This window comes from Diabrotica virgifera, chromosome 5 (genome assembly GCF_917563875.1).
Source record: "Diabrotica virgifera virgifera chromosome 5, PGI_DIABVI_V3a".
In the NCBI taxonomy this organism is placed as follows: Eukaryota; Metazoa; Arthropoda; class Insecta; order Coleoptera; family Chrysomelidae; genus Diabrotica; species Diabrotica virgifera.
Window position 1 is genome coordinate 174,398,266 of NC_065447.1, and position 25,650 is coordinate 174,423,915.

At 33.3% G+C, this 25,650-nt stretch overlaps 1 protein-coding gene across 1 annotated transcript in view; it reads right to left on the reverse strand.

The window, feature by feature from the left end:
- Nucleotides 1–25,650, reverse strand: part of LOC126885221 (uncharacterized) — a 105,029-nt gene that overhangs the window by 10,128 nt on the left and 69,251 nt on the right. The window contains exon 8 of the mRNA XM_050651674.1: nt 11,744–12,059. Coding sequence (XP_050507631.1) covers nt 11,744–12,059 — 316 coding nt within the window. The remainder of the gene's footprint in view (nt 1–11,743; nt 12,060–25,650) is intronic.

Consider the following 25,650-nt stretch of genomic DNA (forward strand, 5'->3'; position numbering starts at 1 on the left):
CATATTTTGTATTAATTTTAAATTTTGATTTTTTCTGTGAAAATGCAAGTCAATTTTTAAAAAACAATATTTTTCTTTGATTTGTACCAGTTTTAGTAGAAATATGCTGTAAAATAATTTTGGCCGCGTAAATCCATTAAATCGACGTATGTGCGAGGCATACAAAGATACAACTACATAAAACAATCATACCACCCGGAGTGATGTATGGTAGCGAAACGTGGACAATTGCAACGGTGAAATAAAGGTAAACGGAGAGAGAAATTCCCAGAAAAATAATCCCTGGACAAATAATCACCCGACAAATATTAAAAGAGGAGTACGGCAGGGATGCCTCTTGTCACCACTGCTTTTCAACGTTTACTCCGAAAGAATTTTCAGAAAAGCTCTTTCTGAAAAACAAGAAGGAATACTTGTGAACGGCGAAGTCATCAATAATTTGCGATATACGGACGATACAGTACTCCTAGCTTCTAGTCAAGAAGATCTGCAAACACTACTTGATAGTGTCGTTGAGAGTTGTAGGGAGGCAGGTCTGGATCTGAACATACGGAAAACCAAAATACTGGTAATAAGTAAACAGCAGCATATAAAACCGTCTATATATGTAAATAATACCAAACTTGAGCAAGTTGATAAAATCGTTTACCTTGGACAGCAACTAAATTGTAACGCAGAAAGTCACGGCGAAATTAGATCTAGGATAGAGCAGGCCGTTTTTAGAAGGATGTCCAAGGTCTTATGTAACAGAGACCTAAAATTGGCATTGAGGATCCGCCTACTTCGCTGCTACGTGTTCTCGGTCTTACTTTATGGTGTTGAGTCCTGGACTGTGAATAAAACCGATCTAAATCGCCTTGAGGCTTTCGAAATGTGGTGCTATAGAAGAATTTTAAAAGTTTCCTGGGTGAAGATTCGAAACTCTACAATATTAGAACGTCTCAGCAAGACTACTGAGATCATAAAAAGCATCAAGCAGAGAAAGCTGGAGTATTTCGGAAATGTAATGAGAGGTCCCAAATATAGGTTGCTACAAAATATCATGCAAGGAAAAATAGCAGGCAAACGCAGTCCAGGACGAAGAAGAACCTCAAGGTTGAAGAATTTGCGAGATTGGTATGGTGTTGATACAAGCATGCTATTTAGGGTGGCAGTGAATAAAATTAAGATAGCTATGATGGTAACCAACGTTCTGAAAGGACATGGTACATGAAGAAGAAGAAATAATCACCACAAATTTTTTTCGACAAAATATCCTCAGAAAAAAATAAGATAAGACCTTAAGATTTATGAACTCATTCACACAATGTCTTTTCCCTCTCTAACTTAGTAGGTCTTAACTTATGTAACTTATGTATCACGAAGAGGCAATGTTTTAAGCATAGTTATTCAAACCAGAGTGAGCAAAAGATTTAAGCGAATAATGTTACAAGATGATTCCCACAGCCTTAGCCCATTCTCCATATTTTCCACGATTTTTGAAAAAACTCACTCTTTTGTCATGTAAAATTTGAAATTTTCGAGATGGAATTGGAATTCGAAATTTGATAATCAAAATTTCAATTCATGCTTAATATTAACTGCTAATCATTATTTTCGTGCGGTTTCATGGCGATTGCTATAACTCTCATGCACTGAGGCTGAAAAACATTTGAGCATTCACGGGAAAACTTTTAGCAGCAAATATTTCTTGGGGAATTTTTGTCCGGGGATTATTTGTCCAGGTATTTTTTGTGGGGATTTTTTGTCCGGGGATTACTTTTTGTCAGGGGATTATTTGTCCGGGAATTATTTGTCTGGGAATTTTTTGTCCAGGGATAATTTGTGGGGATTTTTTGTCCGGGATTATTTGTCCTAGCTTCGAGAGACTACGTGTTTGGGAAACAAATCCTAAGAAACATCTTTGGGCCTGTACTTGATAAAGCAGCAGGACAATATAGGATAAGAACTAGCAAAGAGCTCGAAGAACTGTACCCAGACGCTAACCTAATAAAACAATAGTAAGGCTGGTATGGGAAGAAGTCTCAACTGGAAGAAGACCACGTGGACACCGTGGACAAAACTTACCAAGGGTTGTAACGCCACGGAGTAAGACTATCCTTTTTCCATATTTACAGAATTTTGAATATTAACTTGTCTGAAAATTCAGATTTCACTGCCAAAGGTACAATTGGCGGGTGTATGGGGAAAGGGATATATGTCACAAAAGTATAATTTTGGGAAAACGGGTATTTGTGATTTATGTGACGTAAATGCAATATTATTTTATTTTTCAATAAAATGTGTGTTAGCTTCTGTGTATGACTTACTTCTGACGCAAGAACACATTTTATGTAGTAAATATGGAGTATATTGAATATTTTTTGAAAAAAATAGAACATATGCCTCTTTTCACAAACATTTTTTATTAAAGCCTAGGTACAAATAAAACATAACTAATTACTACTAGTAATTTATTATTGTTAATTATCCTCTGTTAGTTATCCTCGTGCGTGGTCAGATGCATCCGGCAAAATATCCCTTACACTATCTGACTTATATCTATTAACCCAAACGCAAATCAGAAAAAAATTGGAACGCTTTTGATCGGTGGCGGCTCGTGACTACTAAAAGAGGCGGTGCACAAATAGATAGATTTACCGTAGGTAAACACAGGTAACACAACTTAATAAGTAAATTTACCGGGTACCGGATGAAAAAGGATTTTTCGGTTTTTGGCGCACTATCTTTAAAATTAACATTTATGTATAATTAGATGATCGCATGGATAAAGAATTATGAAAATAAGGCAAAGAATAACGATATTATGTCATAACAAACCAAGAACAAGACTAACAAACTATTAAAAATAGGCAACGTACTACTTTAGTATTTTTAAATACTAACTGCTAAATGCTTTTTAAACTGTTCCTTGCTATTCTCATGAGTTTTTATTTTTTCGTAAATATGCTCTAAACCAATGACACCATGTCTTGCCCATGTAGAATCGCTCCCAAACAAAACACACACGAAACAGAAAAATGCATTTTTTGATCACATCCACAAATTAAGCTATTTTTTGAATATCAATATATTTCTATTCCGGTAGGTGTGAGTTGACGGAATTAATTAAAAATGATAAAAATAAGTTAACGACGAACAGTAAAACATTTATTTATTTTGTTAACAAAAATGTGTTGCTTAGTTAGATCTCGGAAAAGGGTCGGTCGTTAGCGAGTAGTGCTTTGTTTGCACTTCTGCAGTTTTAAAAACGAATGCATGTCCCAAAGTGAGTTGTTGACATAATGGTCTGATTGGTAATTAATTTATGGGGAGTTCAGTTTGTTAAACTGACACTCCAAAAACATATGGTCACGGGATACATTTCGTTTCGTAAAGCCATGTCTTTCTTAGCGTCTGGTTTGTGTATTAACGGTGACTTTATATGACCCATATTATTTCGTTTTGAGAAAAAATATTAAAATTAAAATTAGCAAAAATAGTAATTAAAGCGTATCGCTATATTTCTATTGAACTTCCTTAAACGACCTTTAAATATTAAAGAGCTAGATGTTGAAGCTTTCTGCGTGGTTGATATATTTAAATCTGGAAGTGGTCTACCAAGTTCCTTGATTTGAATTTTCTCGTCCAGCAAGTGAGTTTTCACTAACAAACAACTAATTTTGTTCATTTTTCTTCACTGAACAGTAAAATTTAAACAGAGCAAACACTTCGATTTCGTAATCGAACACTTCAAAGTAACTAAAACCGTTGACTGAAATTTCAAATCATCCCTGAAAAGTTATACCAGAGAACAACGACCACACGTGGTTATACCTAGATAAGCGAAAACCAATCTAATACACTCGCAAAATCACATTCTAAAACACACTCTAGCCAAAGTTTGCCTGGCTCGGATTCTCATAAGCACCGGCGTTGGTTGTACGCTGAGCGTCTCCCTTTTCCTATACTGTTTAAGTCAAATCTCGAGCCATACGGAATGGTGCTCGGGCAGAGTTAACTCACATGAATTACATGTTTTTTCGTGGAGATTAAATTACATAATGATAAATATTGTATGTAGATAATGCATTGATATTAAAAAAAAAAAAACAAAAAGCATAGTAAAAATATGTATTTTTATTGATCAATATATTTTCCGATAAGTAGGTATGTTTTTCAGAGCCAGTGCCATGGCTCGGTGGCCCCTTAGGACTAGCCGCCACTGCTTTTGATCATATGTGAACATATACCTGTGAAGTATACATAAGCCCGTATTACTTTAAAAATCTCATTTTCAGTCAGTTATATCATTTTACACATATCAAATCGCACGTAAATTTGTATAGAATTACTTATATCTTTTTTCCGCTAGGTGTAATATCCATTTTTGGAATGTATGGTGTACTTAGCTCATTTTGCGCATTTTTCGACTTATATCCCTTTCCCCATACACCCGCCAATTAGTCATTTGTATATTGGTACTTTGAGATTTCTTCATGTCAGCTTACTTTTGAATACTCTTTACGTATCTTCACTATCTACTAAATAAAGAACGTATCTTTATTTCTGTGTAGTGCTATGTTTGGTCTTTACTCTTGTATGGTGCAGACTTGGTAACCAGAAATGAGACTGGCAACAGAGTATAATAAAGTGCAACTGAGTCACATAAAGTCATGAGTTCATAAAGTCATGGTCACTCGTTGTGAATAGTCGTGTATATGAGTGCTCCCGAAATTTTTAAAATAAGTAGTAATTCGTTTCAGTAATAAAGTTCTCATCTTTGTTGAGTGGTGACAACTGATGTTGCAGTACTTAGTGAAGGTCCAAGTAAGTTTGAAATATACTAATTAATAGAGAAATTTGAGCAATTACAGTAATACAGTGTATTGGTGAATATTAAATTAATAACTGCTAAAGGGATCCATACACGTATAATGGCAAAAAAAACTAGAAGCGGAATCTTATCAAGTGGTGCTTCTTTGGACGAAAACAGTTTAGAAGTCATAATATCAAAAGTATGTCAAAAGTTTATGACAAAACTGGACCAGAATTTAGATAATTTGGAGAAAAAATTTGATGCAGTTCAGGATACACTTAATGATGTATCACAACAAATATTAAATATGAAAACAAACATAGAAACACACACAACAGAAATTAGCAACATAGCAAAAACAATTGATGACATAGAGGCACTTCAAAAGAAAAGGACCCTGCGTTTTGATGGCATTAATGAAACTAATAATGAAAATTTGATGTCCGTTGTCATAAATATTATAAACAACACATTGAAAATAAAATGCAATTCCAGCGAAATTTCTAATTTATACAGACAAGTTAATTTAAACTTGCAAACTAATAAATCGAGAACAGTGGTGGTAGACTTTAGTTCTTATTTGAAGAAAAAGGAAATTCTAAGTGCTAGAAGACAATTAAGAGAAACAAAAATATTTGTGAATGAAGATCTAACGAAACATAGGTATTCATTATTGAAGAAGGCAAGGAGTAAGTTCGGGAAGACTGAGGCATGGAGTTACGATGGTAGAGTATTTATAAAGAAGAATGATGAAATTAAAGTGATTACTTGCGAATCGGATCTTGACAATTAACGTGTGTGGGCTACTTTATACTCAAAGTTTCTGTAATGTGTATATTAGTGACTGATAAGTTTTTGTTGATAGTAATTTAGATATATTAATTTGGAACTTAAATTCGTTGATTTTGGTTTGTAGTGTATAAGAAAATAAAAATATTGATGTTGTTAATGAGTTACTTATAGAAAAACTGGATGTTTTAAATTATTTCAATTATTGTTTTAAGTTATTTGGTTTGTCAAAAATTTTTGAAAAGAATTTACTACGGTATAGTAGAAATAAAATAGGTGTAAAAAATATATATATTAAATAATAAATATAATATGATTAGGATTTGATATCAGGGGACAACTCAATTCATGGCAGGGATTCACATAAACTTTCAGAATTGTAGGGGACTGAACACGAAAACTGCGGAATTCTATAAAAATTGCTTGGAAGGTAATTATGATGTAGTAGTAGCTGTAGAAACATGGCTTCGGGAGGATATGGTTGATGGAGAACTAATTGATATAAATGTATTTAACTTATTGAGATCTGACAGAAACCAGGAGATTTCTGGCAAAACTAAGGGAGGAGGAGTATTAATGGTAATAAAAAAGGAGCATAAGATTTTAAAAGTAACACAACATTGTTCATCTTTTGAAATTTTGGTTGCGGATTTAAAAATTAATAACAAATTAAGTATAAAATTAATTGGAGTGTATATTCCACCAGATTGTAAATTACATGACTATGCGAATTGCTTCGAATTGTTACAAACACATATTACTGATATTAATAACACGTTCATTTTTGGCGACTTCAATATTGCAGAAATTAAAGGAACCGAAAATCTAGATTTTACTAATGGAAGTGCTAAGCTTAAAAGTATGATTGAGTTTTTAAATTTTAATTCATTTTTGCTTTATAACAATGTAAAAAACTGGCAGGGCAAAACTTTAGATCAAGTAGTAGCATCTGCAGATAATATAAATAGTTGTAAGGTATGTCAAGAGCAGTTACCGTTAGTAAAGGAAGATAGATTACATCCATCTCTGGAAATTCAACTTTCATTTACAGTATCAAGTTTTAGACAAACAGATAAGTTAGTTGGTAATAGATTTAATTTTAAAAAAGCAAATTTTGATTTGATGTGTGATTTGATGAGAAATATGACGTGGGAAGCTGTAACAGAGGAAATAGAGGTAGATAAAGCTCTAGATATCTTTTACTCAAAAGTACTTAATATATTTGAAGGATCTGTACCACAATATAATATTTACAAGAATTATTCTAATTTTCCGAAATGGTTTACGCCTGATATCAAAAAGTTGCTCAAACAAAAAAATAATTTTAGAAAGTTAAGACATGTTTCAATTTATTTTAACAATCAATTTATAGAGACCAGAAAAAAACTGAAATCATTAATTAACATAGAGCACAGGAAATATATACGGCAAATTGAGGAAAATATAGAAAATGAGTTTAACAATTTCTGGAGTTTCATTAATAATAAGAAATCTAAGTCTTATCAAACAGAAATATTTTATTTTGGGGGTAAAGAAATAAATCAGAGTGATACTGCTAATGAGTTTGCGAAATATTTTGAATCTGTTTATTCTACCGACATTTCTAGCTATAACACTAATTTTACAAATATTATTAGTAATAACAATGTTTTGAATTTACCATCAATAACAAGCGTAGATTATGATAATGCAGTCAAAAAGCTGAAACCAAAGAAAGCTGCCGGTATAGATGGCATCCCCCCGTATATTTTAAAGGCATGCCAAGAGTGGTTAAAGTTACCATTATTACATATTTTTAATCTAATAATAACTTATTCAAAATTTCCAGAAAAATGGAAACTATCTTCAATTACTCCAATATTTAAGGCGGGTAACAAAAGAGATAATGAAAATTATAGAGGAGTCGCTATTATGTGTGCTCCATCAAAAATTTTCGAACAAATATTGCATGCTCATGTATATAATCACGTCAAAAATAGTATTAATGATCATCAACATGGTTTTATGTCGGGTCGCTCGATAAACACAAGTTTTATTTCATTCACCGAGTCTGCAAACAATGCGTTAGAAAAACAATTGCAATTGGATGTAGTGTATACGGATTTCGAAAAAGCCTTTGATAAAGTAAAACACGATGTTCTTTTAAGAAAGTTATGTAATTTTGGCTTATCTGATAATCTAATAAAGTTATTTAAAAGTTATTTGCAGAATAGAAGTTTTGTTGTAAAACACAATGGAAATACTTCTGGTAAATTTAAGGCTAACTCGGGAGTACCACAAGGGTCTAATCTTGGACCACTTTTGTTCTTAATGTTTATAAATGATTTAGCAAAAGTCATCCAGTATTCAGATTACTGATTATTTGCAGATGATTTTAAGTTATTCAAAATAATTCAAACTGTTAGGGATTGCGTAATGATTCAAAGGGATATTGAGAACATTTTATTATGGGGTGACAATAATAAGATCAAATTCAATATAAATAAGTGCTACGTTATGTCTATTACCCGTAAAAGAGAACCAATAGTATTTGATTATTTAATAGGACTGAATGTTTTAAAAAGGACCAGTGAGGTCAAGGATTTGGGTTTGATTTATAATAATCAACTGTCATTTGCTACACATATTGGTAAAGCTGCAAAACGAGCGAACCGTATGCTGGGTTTTATATGTCGACAAACTTGCGATTTTACTAGTATTAAGGGTATAAAAATATTATATAATACTTTAGTTAGACCAATATTAGAATTTGGTTCCATTATTTGGGGACAACAACCTCAAGTACATTTAGAGGCACTAGAAAAAGTTCAGAATAAGTTTCTTCGTTATTTGTATTTCAAAAAACATCATCGATGGCCTGATTATGGAACCATAAGATCAACCATGCTAAGGGAAGAATTTTAAGTTTTGTCTTTGACTAGTAGGCGCAAATTTGTAATGGCAATGATTTTATATAAAATAATTAATAATATTTCAGGTACAATTGATTTACGAATGCGGATACCATTTAATGTTCCTCGAAAAGCAACAAGATATCAGTTGTTGTTTGGAAAAATAAGAACATCTGTTTGCTCTCCTCTAGAGGTCATGTTGAAACTAGCGAACAATATAAATTTAGTAAAAAACATTGATTTTACAATGTCAGTTGGTTGCTATAGACATATAGTGCAAGAGCACTTTAAACTAGTAGATGGATAATAGATATCATTAGTCTAGCTGTTTTTGTGTTAAAGTCTTCTATATCTGCCTATCAATAGTTGTGCTAATGACTGTATATATTAGTTATATTTGTTATATAAAGTTTATGATTATAACTGTCCATGTAAAAAGGTTTTAGGACCTGTTTGAATTTTTATAAATAAATAAATAAATAAATGAACAGAATTGAAGCATTGGAACTGTTGACTTATAGACGGATGCTGAAGATATCTTGGACAGCAAGAAAACCTAATGAGGAATTACTGAGGTCAACAAAGATATAAAAATGCTAAAAACTAGAAAAAACACCGGAACATGTCTTACCTGGGACATATAGTGAGGGAAAATCGATATAGAATACTACTACTGACCCTTAAAGACAAAATAGAGGACCGAAGAAATGTACGAAGAAAACAAGTTTCTTGGTTAAAAAACATTTGCGAATTTACACAGATATCAAATGCAGGACAATTATTCAACATTGCATAATCAAGAAGCCTTCGCAATGGTGATCGCCAACGTCGGATAAGGCTGATATGGAAGACCTTTATTTCAAGTCTATATTTTTGTGTAGCTTTGGGTAATTTTCTGATCACTTCGCCAAGTTTCTTCTTAATGGACCGTGATAGTGTGACGTCAAAACGTCAAAAATATTCCAAATAAAGCAAACATTTGACGTCTGTCAATTGATTATACACGTGAATTGTGTAATCATTTTTAATTTTATTTTGTTTTAACAATTATCTGCTCATTTTTTCTAAAGACACAATCTTTGTTAGTCATATCAATCATATTGCTTTTAATTTTATAAATGTCCCTACACAAAATCACGGATTTACACACTACATGGTGCTTACTGCGTTTCTTTAGGTTCTTAACTTGTCCTATTTAGAAATATGGTGGGAAATATACTATGAGCATTGATTACAATCGCGGGTACACAACACATCACCATTTTGTAAAAATTAAACATCTTACAAGCAACCAAAGTAGCACCGAACAGGTTTATTAAGTCTTTTAAGGATGCTTTAAAACTGTAGAATAAAACTAAAATTAAAACCATTTGGTTTTTAAGTAAACCTTAAGGTTGCAATAAAACCGCTTTCAGCATAAAAGGGCCAACTCTAAAAGAGGTCCATAAAACCAAAAATAAAAACCTTCTTAAAACTTTGTTTTCTTAAGCAACTGGTTTTAAAGCTGCTGTGAAGGTGGTTTTAAAACCATGTTAAAAGACACCTTAAATGCAGGTAGTTTTTTAGCAAACTTAAAAAGGTTTCTTGAATGGTGACTTTTAAAGACAATTTACCATATTAAATGATTCTTTAAACCCATATACTCCATATAGGAAAACAAATTTTTACATGTGTTATGATAGGTGGATACGTACCTATTTATAACCATAAAATAATAAAAAGTACTTTGATATTTCGGACTGTCAAGGTAGAAAAACACTTGCGCACTTAACTTTATTGATAATGTTAACAAAAATAGGTCTGAATAACTCACGGGCCCTAAAATTTCTGACTTTTGGCGATTAAAAAATAAAAATAATAAAAAAATTTAAATCCGAAAAATATTAATTTGAAAGAAAAATAATTTTTATCTACAATTTTAATGTTTTAATGTTAAAATAAATCGAATTTATGTCTTTAAGATGCTTATTTATAATTTTTATGTAAGCGTTATATTGTAATCTATAATGGCTTTCAGCATCTCCAGAAAGCCATATGGCCGAAATCCAAATAAAACTATTTGGTCTATCGACAGAGAATTGTTAAGATCAAATGGTTTTATTTTATACCTTTCCAAGAGCATATATCCTACATAAAAGCAAGGTTGCCTTGGAATTAAACGGTTTAGTTTTAATGCTGCTGTCAATAATGCCACTCGTTTTAATGTGAATCTAACCTAAAATCGAGGCGTCGTACAGCTGAGTGCTGTGTGTGTTGTATTTTTCTTTTAAAATAACCAGTTCGTTTATATTTTAAGTACTTGCGACTTACTTCTTCCATACTAATTGTACTTCCACGTTTTACAACACACTACACCACTGATTCCCTCTGAAACAAATGGCCGACCATTTTGGACATGAAGGAAGAGGGGATGAGTTTATTTTTGTTTCTAACAAGAAGCATAGTTTAGTCCACTATATTATTTATCTATGGTTTAGTCTTTACGATAACCAAATTGATTCAGTTAAGAGCGTTTGGTTTTATTATAGCTTACTAATTGCTATTAACAAAGCAATTTTAAAGAAAACTAACAAAATAGTTTTAAGGCATATGTTTTACTGACATAATAGTCTTGAGATCAAGTAGTATTAATAATAGGTTTTATTAGTCATATTAGGAGAATCTTTAAAACTGCAATAAAACTAAAAGGTAACAAACTAGAATCTAATCAAACCAAACAGTCCGAAAGTTCTTCATAAAACTGATTAGTTTTAAAGTGAACTGAGAATAAACTATTTTAAAACTACAATAAGACAAAAAATTATCTATTAGGATTAATTAGTCTTATTTAATACTCTTAATAGATACTTTAAAACTAGTGACAAATGCTTAAGAGTTTTAAAGTTCTGGCAGTATATCTACAAGGTAACTTTAAAACCATTATCTTCATATTTACCACAATAAAACCTTTATAGACCTTAAATAAAACTAAAATGTTTTTATTGTGCTACTTGGGAATATATTCCAATTATAAAAACGAAAATAAACACCACGTGTGAATTGTTGACAGAGTTTTGTTTTGTTTGGAATAAATTTCAGAGTAGCCAACATTGATTTGACGTCACGACTATCACGGTCCATTCTAGATACTCTGACAATATCATCTGTATAAGCCAGATTTTGATGAAATATGGCGATTGTTGTAGTGAAGTACTATAAGAATTTCACGTAAACCTTTATTATTAAAAAGTTTCATTTTTACTCTAAAGAGATTCACTAAACTTACCTGTAATCTGGGATAAAGCCTTTCCAACATCTTAAATCTCTCCCCATTCAATTCATTATCATATCTATCCAAAATACTTTCCAGCGTCAAGAAGAAGGTGGGTGGATTCGCGTTCGTATTCTTTTGAACTACAAATTCACTGGGTACCTTAGCCAAAGCTTCAATTCCAAGAATTTGCTCTCTGGGTATCCAACCTTCCACGTTCATGAGATCGAACCAGTGACTCATAATGTCCAATTCCATGTCCAGACTCCATTTGGAAATAAGAAAACCGTGGAATCCTTCGTCCCAAAGGAAACCACGTGGGAAGAAGCTCCTAGAATATTAAGTTATTTCTTTTTATTAATTTTGCATTACTAGCCCAATAAATGACCGTTTTGGAGTGTAATTTTCAGGGGCAACTCCGAATTTCACGAAAATTTGGATTTAGGTTCTACTTACCCTCCATTGAAAGTTGAATTTGTCCCATTGGTTGCTTTTACTTGGGGGTGACAGTCACCCCTTCCCAGGGGGTGGAAAACGCGTGTTTAAAACAAGCCCGGAAATGGATAAATTGACCGATTATAAGCAACCTCAGTTCTATCAAGTTTTTTACGTAAGTCAATATTTTTCGCGTTATTCGCAATTGAAAGTGTTGATTTGTCGACAAAAAAACTACGTTTTCAGACCGTTTTTCGCAAATAACTCAAAAAGTAAATATTTTATCGAAAAAAATTTTCTAAGCAAAAGTGTAGCTTATAAAAAACAAAAAAAATGGTGTATCAGTAAAGTATATAAATTGAGAAAAAGCAAAGTTGTAGCTCATGAAAAATACGTTCTTATTCGTCTAATTCCAAATCGAATAAGTCAACGCGAAATCACCGAAAAATTAAACACTTTTCGGGAAAAGCTTATTAACATTTTTAAAGTACCTAAAAAAAGATTTATATTTGTTTATTACAAAGTTTCTAGCACCAAAAATAAACGAGTTACACTGAAAAAAAAGTTGGCCCCTTTTTTTGGTAAAAAAAATTGTGAAAACCTTCCTCTATTTAGCACCCTAAATAAAATTAATCGTTACCGCTTTACCATTTATTTTAACTGTATGTATATTGTTTATATGATCTGTAAGTTTGATTGGCTTGAAGTGCTTATTTTTGAAAAAAATTGGTTTTATAGTAAGACAAAATTATCTAAAAATATTCGAAAAATTTGCTTTTTTCAACATAACTTAAAAAGTATTAGTGATAAGAAAAATCTTAAAGAGTAAAAAAATATAGGTTCTGTTATTATAAATATGCTAGTTTCATTTTGTTTTTCCGCAAGACAAAAATTGGTTAAGATATGGCTGTTCAAAATTTGCATACACTCGTGATTAGTGACCCGTTCAAGCTTTTTTAACTATAACCCTCTCAAAAATAAGCACTTAAACCGGTGAGACTGACAGATCATATAAAAAATAGATAAGTAAGTACATTGTTTGTAAAGCGGTAGCGATTAATTTCATTTGAGGAGCTAAACACAGGGAGATTTGCATGATTTTTTTACAAAAAAAAGAGGGCCAACTTTATTTTGAGCGTAACTCGCTTATTTTTAATGCTAGAAACTTTTATGAACAATTCTAATAAAGCTTTTTATAAACACTTTAAAAAAGTTTAAACAGGTTTTTCCGGTGTTTTTTCGGTATTTTTCGGTGATTTCACCTTGAAATATTCGATTTGGAATTAGACGCACAAGAACGTATTTTTCATGAGCTACAACTTTGTTTTTACTCGATTGATAGACTTTACTGATACACATTTTTTTCAGTTTTTTATAAGCTACACTTTTGCTAAGGACATTTTTTTTATCAAGTATTTACTTTTTGAGTTATTTGCGAAAAACCGTCCAAAAACGTAGTTTTTTTGTCGAAAAATAAACATTTTCAATCGAAAAAAAGTCGAAAAGTATTGACTTACATAAAAAACTCTATAGAACAAAAGTTGCTTAAAATCAGTCAATTTATCCATTTCCGGTCTTATCTTGAATATATGTTTTGTCACCCACGAGAAGAGTTTTTGTCAGTTGGGGGTGACTGTCACCCCCCAAGTAAAAGCAACCAACGGCACAATTTCAACTTTGAAGTGGAGGGTAAGTAGAACCTAAATCCAAATTTTCATGCAATTCGGAGTTGCCCCTGAAAATTACACGGTATCGCCGTATTTCCCGTTCATTTACTGGGCTATACCTTTTGTAATCTTGCAAGTCTGAATGTTTATTTTGAAAATTTATGTTGAAGTACAGTGTAACCCTGAAGTCCGGCTAACCCGGACCGATTTTCATCAGACAAAACAAACATTTTTTCACTTTGACTGAGTTTTTTACCAAGAAATAAACAATACTCTATAAAACTGTACGTAATTTAGATGTATTGTGCATATGTATTTCATGTTTTTGCAATTATAATGGAGTTTATCTGTAAGTATACCGTATTTTATCAATTTTTACATTATTCTCCGGATTACCCGGATTTTCGATAACCAGGATCGGCCGCGGTCCCGACTTATCGAGGTTCCACTGTACTACTATTTTTTTAAATAAATACATTAAGCCTAAGGCCAGACACGCGATAATTTACGTAAGAGCAGTAAAATAAAACGCGAAAATGGGTCTCACGGAGAGAGTAGTGGATGGCCAGACTGAGCTGTTAAATATCGCGCAGCAATATCGAACGGTCCCATCTTTGGCGTCGTGTTAAAAACGAATGGACCTGGTCCAAATTTGTAGCTCATCTCGCCACAACAACGACCAAAACGTTGTATTTACACCTCGCGACACGCGCCGTAATTTACATCCCCATCTGGGCACGCTTTTTACAGCGCTTACTGCTCTTACGACGCCGTAAATTATCGCTTGTCTGGCCTTAGGCTTATGGCAATACAATTGAACAAAATTATAATACATTATAATTATATTTGTAATTATAATTACAAATAAATATAATTTTTACAATAATTAAAAAAAAATACGACAAAACGGGAAATATTTTATGACAACAATCAAAACAAAACTTAAATTGATTTCCGCTACTTCCACTTAAGTGATGATCTTCCACTACTATAAAGTACAGGGTATTTCAAAACAAAAGGTACCACCGTCTCTAGAATAGTAGTCCAAGTAATGAAGCTTAAAATAGGACAAAACCTCGCAATTTTTACAGAATGGATCGATTTGCTTGAAAATTTGAGAATAAGTAGTGGATAGTCCAAGGATCAAAATCTATATGATGCCGAAGGTCGCTTTTACCATGGGGGTGGTTGCCACCCCATTTCGGGGGTGGAAATTTATTATATTTTGACCACAAAAGTGGGTAAAAACATCAATTCTAAGCAAAAAACGTTCTATACATTTTTTTGATAAAATTAAAAGTTTTCGATTTATTCGCTATCGAAAGTGTTAGTTTTTTCTCGAAAAAATCAATGTTTTTAATAAGTTTTCTGCTAATAACTCCAAAATTTTCGTTTTATCAAAACAACTTTACTTAACAAAAATTAACTTTTTGAAAGAATAAACAAAACCGTGTTTTTTAATTTAATTTAAGACCAATAGTAATCGAGCTAAACTTTATTATATGTTAGCTCTTCTTCGTCAAATGCTAAATATTGTCGTTTCAAAGTCAAAAGACGGGAAAACTATGCATTTTTAGAGGATAACTTGTTTAAACTAATTTAAAGTATTTAAAAAAATATATCTCCAGAAATAAAGAAAAAGTCTTAAGCTCAAAAATTAATTGACTTATAATGAAAAGAATGTCAGTCGCTATATTTTTCAGGGAAAAAGTTATCGGAAGCAACCCCCTAATCACCACCCTAATTAAAATTACTCATTGGCCTTATTTGGTCTTCTTTATTTATGTATTATTAATAGGTTCTAGAAGTTTCACCGGCTTAGAATGATTAGTTTTAAAAAAAATGGAGTTAAAAGCGAATAACGAATTTTTGTAATTTGGAAAAAATGGCCTTTTCTTCAGAATAGGAAGTTTAGCATCAGAGCAACGAAAATATGTTTAAATATGAAATTGTAGCTTATTTAATTCCCAAGAACCTGGTTTGCAAAAATTTTTCCTTCGGTAAAAATTCAGTGAGCTATTAACAATTAAAACTTGTAATATCATGCAAAAACCACCTTTACCAACCCTTTCCAAGTAACCTCTTTTTTCAACTGAAGATTTTAAAAAGATTTAATATTAATAGGCTTATAGATCTTGTAAAAACCTACAATTTTTTTACCAAACTTTCTAAGATAAAAAATAAAGAAGTTACGGTTAAAAAATCAATATTTTTTTTTGAAAAAAAAAGGAGAAATCCAATTGGAAGCATAATAATGTAGTTTAGCGGTGTTTTTATTCATTGGCTTTATTCATTCTTCTTTATTTATGTATTATTAATAGATTCTAAAAGTTTTACTGGCTTAGAATGATTATTTTTTAAAAACGAGTTAAAAGCGAATAAAAAATTTTTGTAGTTTTGTAAAAAATGCCATTTCCTTTGGAATAGAAAGACAAGAATAAAAAACCGCTAAACGCCGTAAAAATGAGTGGCGCATAAAATATTCCAGCTACAAAAGATCTGATATGAATGTTACGTGGCGCGAAAATGGATTTTCATTTGATGCAAAACAAAATTCTAGTTTTATTTTAAAAGATTTTTCCATAATATTTGCTAAATTTGAAGTAAACGCGCCACAAAAGAGTAACTTTGATACAGTTTGAATTTTGAAACTCTTTTGTGGCGCGTTTACTTCAAATTTAGCAAATATTATGGAAAAATATTTTAAAATAAAACTGGAATTTTGTTTTGCATCAAATGAAAATCCATTTTCGCGCCACGTAACATTCATATCAGATCTTTTGTAGCTGGAATATTTTATGCGCCACTCATTTTTACGGCGTTTAGCGGTTTTTTATTCTTGTATCAGGAGTTTTTCAAAGTTAGTTATAAATTAAATGTATGAAGTTGAATGCAATGTTCCTTTATTACACGTCAAGCTTTATAAATGGTCACCTTTGTTGCATTATCTCCCAAATGATCTAGTGTCCATCGAATGTACACTAGATTTTTTTCTATTCGAAATAGATTGAAAAAAAATATATTGAGATGGCAGGTAAATGAAGTCGGATTGCCCGTTGCCAGATCAAATTTAGCGTCGTAACCACATAAACCCATTTAGCCTACATAAACCATTTGGGGAATAATCGTTAATTGGATTATACTTTTGTATCTTAATAACTTCTAAACGGCTTAACCGATTTTAATCAGTAAACATGAGTTTGAAATGTATTGGCCAGTAGTAACTGATGGATCTAAGGTCAAGTATGATAACTGAAGCTATTACAGCAATTATTGAGCTTGAGAAACCGTTTTTCCCACAGGAAATAGATTTTATCATATTTATGAAGCCTATAACCTAAAAATTCGAATTTTCCCGGATATGAGGTATACACCGTTAGATTAGTCTTGAGTCCTTCTACAAACGCTAAGTTATTGGCGCAATAGGGATGTTCACAAAAAATTAAAAAGTCATTTCAAACATGTAAAACGATTAAGAAACACCCTAGGAATAATTGTCCAAAATTGAAAAAGTCTTTCTATAAAAAATCTTTACTAGAAATCTAACATTATTTTAAATTTCAAGAACGCTTCTCTATTGGCCTGACGTCACTAGTTGCATACCCCAAGCGCGCGCCATTCTCATAGTGTTATTGTTTACCTGTTTGACATTTCAGGTCATTTTATTTTGTTCTCTTCTTGTTTTATCAGGGTTAAAGTGGAGTTTTATAGTGAATTTTTTTATTTTAAAGTGGATAGACTGTTTGTAAGAACATATTTTGGGTGGTACAAAAATAAACAAATAAAATGGAAGAAGGTTTTCAGAAAGCCGATTCGTATAAACTACTGACTGTAGTGTAGATGTAACAATGGTGTATGATTTATTGGCATCTTGTAAAAAAATAAATCTACCACAGCTTTACTGAGTATATATTCCATATAATTTTCCATGTCTTCTTTAAGCTAAAAAAATAAATGCTTAATACTCCACAAAAAAATAGAGAAAGTTGTATGCATGCATTGTACGCATGCATATTGTATACATACATTGGCTGGTTATTACCTTACCTTGGTTAGGTGTATTAAAACTATTTTTATTCTTCTTCATGTGCATTGTCCGTTGTGGACGTTGGCTATCATCATGGCAATTTTAATTTCAAATGCGGCGTTTCTGAATAACTCGATCGACTTTTGTCCAAATCATTGGAGTAAGTTTTTAAGTCATGAGTGTCTTGTCTTCCGGGTCCGCGTTTGCTCTCTATTTTACCTTGCGTTATCAGTTGGAGTATACGATATTTATCATGCCTCATGAGATGACCGAAATATTTAAGATTTCGTTTCTTAATTGTAAAAGAAATTTCTTTTTGTTTTCCCATTCGATGCAATACCTGTACGTTGGTGTGGGTCGCCAGGATATTTTGAGGATACGTGGGTACACACACATCTCGAATGCCTCTAGCTTTTTCATTAACGTTTCCATTATTGTCCAGGCCTCTGCGCCATATAGCAAGACCGGAAATAATAACATTTTAGCAGCCGCATTTTTAGTGAAAGAGATATTATATGTCGCAATGGGTGAAAATATTTCTCATGCATGTTGTTAAATGTTACTCTGTCCTTTTCAACTCTAGATCTTATTTCGGTTGTTTCGTATTTAGAGTTGACAACTGTTCCAAGGTAAAAAATATTTTTGAACTTGGGTATTATACATTTTCATTTCAACCAATCTTTTCACTAAATTATTAATGATTTTAATATAATATAAAGTCATACCTACATCCACATGTAGTTATTTCAAGGTTTACTTTTACTGTCTGTATTATTAGAGTCTCGTTTTTAGGAATATCCCAGTTTAAGGAATACAAATTTGAGGTCCCGAAACTTTTTCATTTACTCCTTAAGGGGGTAGGTGCAAAATCTTGGTCTAATGCTATTTAAATTCATTAATTTTTTTCGAATTCTGAGAAAACTAATAAGTATTTTTGAAAAATGTAAATGCAGAAAGAACAATTACATTATTACCAAGGGCCGAAAGTCTCTGGAAAACTTGTATAGTGTTTATTTTATTAAGTTAGTTCTATAAGTTAGTTATTTTAAGTTATAGCTGCAACAAACCATTTCTTTTTCTGTTTTAAATTGGCTGGAACAGTCTTAAAAATCTTGTCAGAACTGTTTTTTTGATGTATTTACACACCCAGGAACAAAACACCACTTATTTGGCTTCATTTTTAATAATCAAGTACGTAAAAAACTGCGCACATTCAAATACACTTCGTAAATAAGTATACAAAACTAGTCGTCGATCAAAGACGTTACGACTGCTGACGTCACAGACCGTAGCCTCGCTGCAGGGTACCGTTTTTCTAGCCTCCAAGAAAATCAACATTATGAACTCATTTATCTTAAAAAATATACATTTTTAAACAGTTTTATAATTGTTACGTTTTTATATACCTTGTAATCTATTGAATTTAACTATATTTAAAAATTAGTGAACATGCCTATTCGTAGGTTGAAATGTTGAGTAATTGTCGAAAAACCAAAATTTTCAAAGTTTAGTTTTTCAGTTTTTCGGCTATACTGAGCCGTGTGTATGTCTGATCCTGACGGCTTAAACACTATTTGAAAGCTTAAGTCAACATTATTGATTTGATGCATTTGCGGTTCTCCTGCCTCTTCTTGATCCGAATATATATACCCCCAAAAAATATGCCGTTTTGAACCTACCGTCCTATAGCTGGCTTATGGGTGGTCAAAAGTCACAAACTATACCGGTTCTAAATCGGCCTTGACCCCCTCTTTAAACACAGAGAAAAAATATCAAATCAGTTTAACTTTCAAACACACCTACATACATATCCACAAACATTTTCCCTTTTTTAAATAAAAATTGAGTCACATTTCTAAGCTCTATAACTTTTGAATGGTATAACCGATTTTCAAAATTAGACATGCGTTGGAAATGTAATGATCAGTTCTATTAGAAGCTGCAAAGGTTGGACTTAAATTTTTAAACTTTTTGGGAGTTTTGGGGACGAGAACGAAAAACAGACCCTAAATAGGAAGGGCCGTAAAATCTACACCCTTGGACCAAAATCGATGGTTGACATATAAATGGGTGAGTCTTTTTCTGAACTTTAAGATGGAAGTTGGCCCAATTTTCAATTCAGTCAGATTTAGAAAATCGAAATTTTTGTGTATATATAGTGTCGCGTGTAGGGGGGTGTGGGTGTGCGCCACTGGCGAGAACTGCCGTTCTCTGGTAATGTTCAAAATTAGACATTCGTTGGAAAGGTAAGGATCAGTACTGTTAGAAGCCGCAAAGGTCGGACTTAAATTTTCGAAGTTTTTGGGAGTTTTGGGGATCAGAACGAAAAACATACCCTAAATAGGAAGGGCCGTAAAATCGACACCCTTGGACCAAAATGGATGGTTGACATATGAATGGGTGAGTATTTTTCTGAACTTGAAGATGGGAGCTGGCACAATTTTCAATTCAGTCAGATTTAGAAAATTGAAAATTTCATGTATATAATAGTGTCGCGTGTAGGGGGGTGTATTTCTACGCCACTGGCGAGAACTGCCGTTATCTGGTAATCTTTTCGATATAAAACTAACAGCTTCGATAACTAATAAATCGAAAACTATTAATTTTATCAAAAAAATCTATAATGAACATTTTTTGCTAGTAATTAATATTTTTACCAGCATTTGCGGTCAAAATATAAAAAAATTTCCACCTTCGAGATGAGGTGGCAACCACCTCATGGTAAAATCGTCTTTCGGCATCATATAGATTTTGATCCTTGGACTATCCGCTACTTATTGTCAAATTTTCAAGCAAATCTATCCATTCTGTAAAAATTGCGAAGTGAAAAATTTCAGTTCCTGGACTAATTATACTTTTGGAGCTCTATAACTTCTGAACGGCTTACCTGATATTGATCACTAAACATGAATTTGAAACGTATTGACAAGTAGTATCTGATGCATCCAAGATCGAGTATGATAACTGAACGTATTACAGGAATTATTGAGCTTGAAAAACCGTTTTTCCCATAAGAAATAGATTTGATCATACTTATGAAGCCTATAACTTAAAAATTCGAATTTTCCCAGATATAAGGTATATACCGTTAGAAGCGTCCTGAGTCCTTCTACAAACGCTCAGTTATTGGCGCAATTCGTAGGTTGAAATTTTGAGTAATTGTCGAAAAACCAAAATTTTCAAAGTTTCATTTTTCCGTTTTTAGCTATGGTGAGCAGTGTGTATGTCTCAGCTTGATCGCTTAGGCGCCATTTGAAAGCTTAACTCAATCCTATTGATTTGGTGTATTTACGGTTTTCCTGTCTTTCCTTGAACCTAAGATATATACGCCCAAAAAATATGCTATTTTGTATCTAACTAGCCCTCTAGCTGACTTACGGGTAGTCAGAAGTCAAAAATTAGACCGGTTATGGATCGGCCCTCACACCCTCTTGAAACACAGAAAAAAAAATTCAGATCGGTTTAACTTTTCCACACACATACATACATACATACATACATACATACATACATACATACATACATATCCACAAACATTTTCCATTTTTTAAATAAAAATTGAGTCATATTTCTGAGCTCGATAACTTTTGAATGGTATAACCGATTTTCAAAATTAAACATGCGTTGGAAAGATAATGATATGTGCTATCAGAAGCCGCAAAGGTCGGGCTTAAATTTTTGAAATTTTTGGGAGTTTTGGGGACGAGAACGAAAAACAGGCTTTAAATGGGAAGGGCCGTAAAATCCACACCCTTCGACCAAAATGGAGAAGTAACATATGGATGGACGAGTCTTTTCCTAAACTTTAACACTTTTTGCTTAGAATTAATGTTTTTGTCAACTTTTGCGGTCAAAATATAATAAAAAATTTCCACCCCCAAGAAGGGGTGGCAACCATCCCCATGATAAAAGCGCCTTTCAGTATCACATAGATTTTGATCCTTGGACTATCCACTACTTTCTCTCAAATTTTCAAGCAAATCGATCCATCATTCATCATTCTCTTTGCCTTATCCCTATGCGGGGTCGGCTTCCCTAATTGCCTTTCTCCACACAATTCTAATTTGGGTCATATCAATGTTAATTCCCTTTACCAACATGTCCTGCCTTATCGTCTCCCCCCCAGGTCTTCTTTGGTCTTCCTCTCCTACTCCTTCCAGGAATCTGCACTTCAGCTACTCTTCGTATTGGATGATTAACGTCTCGACGTTGAACATGACCAAACCATCTTAATCTATGCTCTCTCATTTTGGCATCAATTGGTGCCACACCTAGACTTCCCCTAATATACTCATTTCTAATTTTATCCTTCTTTGTCACTCCACTCATCCATCTAAGCATTCTCATTTCCGCCACATGCATTCGTTGTTCCTCTTTCTTTTTCACTGCCCAACATTCAGTTCCGTACATCATAGCCGGTCTTATGGCTGTTTTATAGAATTTTCCCTTCAGGTTCATTGGAATTTTTCTGTCACACAACACACCACTCGCTTCTTTCCACTTCATCCATCCAGCCCTAATTCTACTGCATGCATCTCCATCTATTTCTCCATCACTCTGTAATACCGATCCTAGGTACTTAAAACTATTGAATCATTTCACCATCCAAAGATACTATTTTATTTGTAGTAGCTCCATCTTTAAATGAACATTCCAAATACTCTGTTTTTGTCCTACTAAGTTTTAAACCTTTTTCCTCCAGAGCTTGTCTCCACTGTTCCAGTTTTTGTTCCAAGTCTCTTTCACTATTTCCTACTAACACGACATCATCAGCATACATTAAGCACCATGGAATGTTACCCTGTAGTTTCGCTGTTATCTGGTCCAAAACTAATGAGAATAAATACGGACTAAGCACAGAGCCTTGGTGCAATCCTACTTTCACATGAAATTTATCAGTCTCTCCCACACCTGTCCTAACACTAGTCGTTACTCCCTCATACATATCCTTCACAATCTTTACATATTCACCAGGGACTCCTTTATTATTGAGTGCCCACCACAGAATCTCTCGAGGAACTCTATCATATGCTTTCTCAAGATCAATGAATACCATATGAGCGTTTGTTTCTTTACTCCTGTATTTTTCCATCAACTGCCTTATAATGAAAATTGCATCTGTTGTTGATCTACCCTGCATAAAGCCAAATTGATTCTCGGATATTTCGGTCTCTTCACGTATCCGTCTATCAATTACTCTTTCCCATATTTTCATGGTGTGGCTAAGCAGTTTTATAGCCCTGTAGTTTGTACATTGTTGTATATCTCCCTTGTTTTTGTAAACAGGTACCAGTATACTGCTTCTCCATTCGTCTGGCATTTGTCCAACTTCCATAATTCTATTAAATAGACCTGCTAGCCACCTTGTTCCTGTCTCTCCCAATGCTCTCCATACTTCCCCAGGAATATCATCTGGTCCTACCGCTTTTCCTTTCTTTATTTTTTGAAGCGCTTGAGCCACTTCCTCGTTGGTTATTTTGGTGACCATTGCTGCTACTGTCTCCGTTGACTCTACAGGCTGTCTGTCAAATTCTTCATTTAATAAGCTGTCAAAGTACTTTCTCCATCTCTTTTTGACATCCCTTTCGTGAACTAGTATTTTATTATTTTCATCTCGGATACATCTAATCTGATTAAAATCTTTTGCTTTCTTTGCTCTCTGTTTGGCTATTTTATATATCTTCGTTTCGCTTTCCCTGGTATCAAGTTGATCGTATAGGTTTGAATACGCTTCTGCTTTGGCTTTTGCTACTGCTACTTTCGCTTCCTTTTTCGCCACCATATAGTTTTGAAGATCTGTGTCGGATCTGGTTTCTTGCCACTTTTTATATAATTTTCTCTTCTCTTTTATTTTTCCTTGTACTTCGTTTGACCACCACCAAGTCTCTTTATCCTCAAACTTTTTTCCTGACGTTTTCCCAAGCATTTCAATAGCAGTCTCTCTAATACTACTGGCCATTTTTTTCCAAATTGTATTAGGGCTTCCTTTTATGTTCCAACATATTTTTTCTACTATTCTTCTCCTGAATAGACCTTCTTTCTCATCTTTCAGCAGCCACCACTTGATTTTTTGTGGTCCTCTCCGATATTTTTGTTTAGTTTCGCTTTTTACTTCGATGTCCAGAACAAGCAGCTTATGTTGTTGGCATACTGTCTCACTAACTATTACCTTGCAGTCCTTGCATTCACGTATGTCTTCTTTCCTTATCATGAAGTAGTCTATTTGGGATTGATGTTGTCCACTTTTGTAGGTAATAAGTTGAGTTTCGCTCTTTTTAAAGAATGTGTTAACAATCGCCATATCCAATGCTGTTGCCAATTCAAGCATGTCATCTCCAGCTTCATTTCTAGTTCCCAAGCCTAATCCCCCATGTATTGTTTCATATCCTGTCTTGGTTTGGCCCACATGTGCATTGAAATCACCTCCTATTATAACTTTCTCCTCTGTTGGAATATCACTCAGTACGTCTCCTAATTGATCATAGAAAGCTCTTCTTTCATTCTCACCCAGACCTGTTTGGGGAGCATACACACACACACACACACAATATTCAATACCTCTTTATCAATTACAAATTTCACTGACATCATTCTATCACTCGTTCTTACAACTTCTACTACGTTATCTTTCATTTCACTATCAGCAATTATACCAACTCCATTTCTAGTGTTACTACTCCCTACATACCACAATTTGTATCCTTCACCTAGTTCTTTCGCTCTTTGTCCTTTCCACCTAGTTTCTTGAATACAAGCAATTTGAACTCTTCTTCGTTTGAGCGCATCCACTAACTCCAGACTCTTACCTGTAAGACTACCAAGATTCCACGACCCTATCCTGATTTTTCTAACCTGCAATGGTGTTCCCCCTGAGATAGTCCTCACCCGGAAATCCGAACGGAGGCTCATTTTACCTCAGGAGATGCCATCATTTCAGTGTAAGTTTTTTATATCATTGGAGAAGGTCTTTTCATTATTATGGCCTGAAAAGATTTTGTTTGGATATTTGATGCCTGAATGCCTTTTCTATCAGCACCATACCCTGCCCTGCACGTTTAGCCAATACACCACCAATGCAACCAAAGTGCAGTATTACCCCACACCCGCCTGCATTTTTCTGTATAGGCTAGGATCCCTACTGTAAGGACTGCCCTATAAGCCAATGTATTGTTGCCCGTATCCCGCCACTAGGAGGCACGTACTTTGTTCGGGATACTTTCAAGCAAATCGATCCATTCTATAAAAATTGCGAGGTGAAAAGCTTCGGTTCCTGGACTATAGGTAAAACACTGAAAAATAATTGGGGGTTGCTTTGTAAAAAAATTTTGTAACGCCATCCGTTTTTGCTAAAACTACTGGCAGCATGTAATGAAATTTGATGATTTTTTGACATACAATTAAGAATTTTATATTTTTCGTTGGCGCTCATACAGGTAATGAACTGAATTTTTTAAAGAAAAAGAAAAGTACGCCACTGAGATATATCAAATTAATTTTTGAAATTTTAATTTAGTTTGTGACAAAAATTTATCTTCCCTTATTTTCATACAGCGCGCCGTTTTCATTCAAAAAATAAAATATCTTACGTTTCGAAAGTATTCGAATTAAAAATAAAATAAAAATTCCATTTTTATTCAGTTGCAATGCGAAGGTAAAACAATCTTATTTTTCACTTAGAACACGGAGCGCAGTCCAGCACTCTGAATCGACGATTTTCGACTCTTATTGAAGTCTCATCGGAGAGACGTAGGCCTGCTGCTCCATACTCTAAGCTAAGTGACCAACAACGAGAG